Below are 2,866 nucleotides of genomic sequence, written 5' to 3'. Positions count from 1 at the left end.
TATCTTAAGTCTACTTTACCTCTTTTTTTTTTTTAATTCAGGAAGCTAACATTATTTTAATTATTAAAGCTTCTTAAGTGCCTTGGTCTTGCTTCTGACATGCCTGAATTCCATAGCATAGTAAAACAATTTTAGACTCGAGAGCTAAAGCAGTCTTAATGTTATCATGATAGTTTTGTCCACTTCCATGTAGGATAAAACAAAGGAAAAAATGGTTTTATAGAGATGCAATCCATCTAAAACCCTTCTTGAAATGGTAAGGGATATGTTCTAGTGTCCTGACTCAGATTTTATTTTTCTGTAATACTGCAGAATTCTTTGCAGTACTTGTTTGCAAGATTGCTGTTCTTAGCCCTTAAGTTGGCTGTATCCAATAGTATTCTTACTTTTTTGCAGAGAAGATGCTATCTTTAGACTTGGACTCTTAGGATTGAGGTCTTGAACATCCAGGTCAGGGGTGAGGGAGCTGAAGTTTTAGTTTCCTAGTTGTATAGCCTTGAATTAAATAAAAATTAACTGCCTTGCATCAAAGGGGCATACACTAGCTGTCCCCACTCCTATCAGAGTAATGTGAGAAGAGCTTCATATGCTTGCTCTCGATCACTCAAATGTCTCGGATGACTCCATCTTGCCTTGGATATGGCTTATATGAAATGAATTGACTAACCTACCCCTCTTAAGTTCTGATTTGAAGGCCATTCAACTTTGGGCTATCTTTTGGAGTCTTAGTTGATTGGAGAGGTCACTGATGATAAACTGAAATAGTAACAATAAGAAAAGGTGTCAGTGAATCGGATAAAACTTGCGGAACTTTAAAGGAGGGTTGTTTAGCAAAAATTATAGTCTTAACTCTGGACATGGTACCTGAATTTTTACTTAAGATTACTTCAATATGCTTATAAATAGTAATATGAGGGTATTGCATTTATTTCACTATACTAGTAATTATGAATAAAACTGGTACACTGCATTATTAGATAATGGAAGATATCTAACACTTGAATACAAATACTTCCAACTGCTGCAGATTGCCTGTAGAATGATTTTCATTTTAAAAGACTACTAAGATTTGTCTTGGGTAGATGTGTAACAGTTGACTAGTAGTTTTTAACAGTTGCTTATTTCTGTCTGACAGTGGCCAGATTACTGTACTGAAGAACAATACAAGGTGATAACCTACCTCTTCTTTATTTTAGGATCTATCCTCTAGCTTTGGTTTAAAAAAACAATTGGTGCTTTTTTATTTTCTCTCTCTAGAATATTAAATAAGTGAATCCAACAGCCTTTATCAATAATCAAAACAGTGTATTTCTACTTTTAGCCTAATCTGAATAAAAAAAAAAATACATGGAGATTTGTGGTGTTCCCATTCCTTGGAGAACAGCCTCCCTGCCCCATTTTTAGCATTTTCCCCAAAGTTTGGAATGCACTATGACTCTTCCTGAAATCAGAGTTCTGGATTAATACTTGGATTTCAGTATAATATTTTACTGTTTGCATAACTAAAAAATAAGTGCGTAAGAAAAGCTAATTCTTTTCCTAAGTAATGTACAGAGATGGAACAAAGCCAATCTCTTCCCTAAACTGCTTAGTCATTATTGGTACTCCTGACCTCTAAAGACTTATGTCTTGAAATGTTACACTATACCTATGTATAAAGCTGTTGTCTGTGAGCTAGGGGTGCACTGATAGATTTTTGGGGGCCGATTATCAATTATTTTAAGGAGGCGTATTGGCCAATACTGATCGACACCAGACTTGCCACCTGGAGGCAGCTGTAGGGGTGACATAGGGGGGGCAGATCAATGCTTCCCATGGGGAGGGAGGGGGCAGGTGCTGCCCAGGGGATGGGGGTGCTAAACAGAGGCATGGCTCATGGGAGGGTGGTTACCACCACTGCTTGCCACCTGGGAGGGTGGGGGGATATGTGCCCTCCAGGTCTGGGGTGGGGTGGGGGCTGGAGCCAGTACTGTGCTAGGCTCAGAGCAGGTGCTGGGAGGGGGCTGCAGCCACCCCAAACTTCACTGCTCCCAGCACCGCTGCCACCAGCTGCCTGGCGCAGCCCCAGCCCTTCCCAGTGTGTGGGTGGAGGCAGGACGTGGAGCCAGGCTGTGCTTCGTGGTGCGGGGATGGGAGCAGAGCTGCTGCAAAACTTAGGGTGGCTGCAGCCCCTGCCAGAGCTGCTGGTGCCCACTTGGAGCCCATCCCCTGACAAGAAGAGCCCCACGCAGTGCCAGCTCCAGCCTGCCTCCCAACCCATGGAAATCTGGGGGGCACTCCCTTCCCAGGGTGTGCAAGCAGCACCAGGAGCAGCCATGCCTCTGTCCTATGCCCCCACCCAGGCAGTGTCTGCTTCTGCCCCCTCCCTTACCACAGGGGGCATTGATCTGCCCCCCCCTTCCAACTTAGCAGCTGGGGGCAGCTCCTATGCTGTGCTCTGGCTGCGCACAGCACGGGCGTTTATCCAGTGACTTATCTGATGCAGGAAACTTTCCTTTGTATCGGTATTGATCTATTGGACTTCTGGATCTATTGGATTTTCTTTATATTGGTACTGTTATTGGATCAATGTATCTGCACTTCTAGTGTGAGCAGTTGTCATATGGACTAGCACACATGGATTCCTGCACTCTGAAGCTACTGAGCATCCTCAGGCAGGGTGTAGAACTATATAGTAATTGCAGTGTCTTGATTCTGTTGGAAAGTGTCAGTACTTCTGTATGTTAGACTTTTATGGCACATTTTATAACTAGCTTTTAACATCTGACTCCCCAGGTAAACGCTCCACTGTTCACCAGCTATTCTCATTCTCTTCCCCCAGTCCTTTGACTACAGCCTCATTCTTTTCTTTTTTTTTTTCCTCCCC

At 43.2% G+C, this 2,866-nt stretch overlaps 1 protein-coding gene across 4 annotated transcripts in view; it reads left to right on the top strand.

Annotated features, from left to right (window-relative positions):
* Positions 1–2,866, top strand: part of FSD1L (fibronectin type III and SPRY domain containing 1 like) — a 61,802-nt gene that overhangs the window by 42,944 nt on the left and 15,992 nt on the right. For 2 of the 4 annotated variants that reach the window (XM_019517094.1, XM_019517097.1), the window contains one exon: positions 1,136–1,168. The exons of the other annotated variants lie outside the window; for them this stretch is intronic. In XM_019517094.1, the coding sequence (XP_019372639.1) occupies positions 1,136–1,168 (33 nt within the window). The remainder of the gene's footprint in view (positions 1–1,135; positions 1,169–2,866) is intronic. 4 annotated transcript variants of the gene reach the window in all.

The sequence above is a fragment of the Gavialis gangeticus genome, unplaced genomic scaffold (assembly GCF_001723915.1).
Source record: "Gavialis gangeticus isolate Ggan-Ray unplaced genomic scaffold, GavGan_comp1, whole genome shotgun sequence".
Classification (NCBI taxonomy): Eukaryota; Metazoa; Chordata; order Crocodylia; family Gavialidae; genus Gavialis; species Gavialis gangeticus.
Note: the sequence above shows the minus strand (reverse complement) of the source record. Positions and strands in the feature narration are given on the sequence as shown.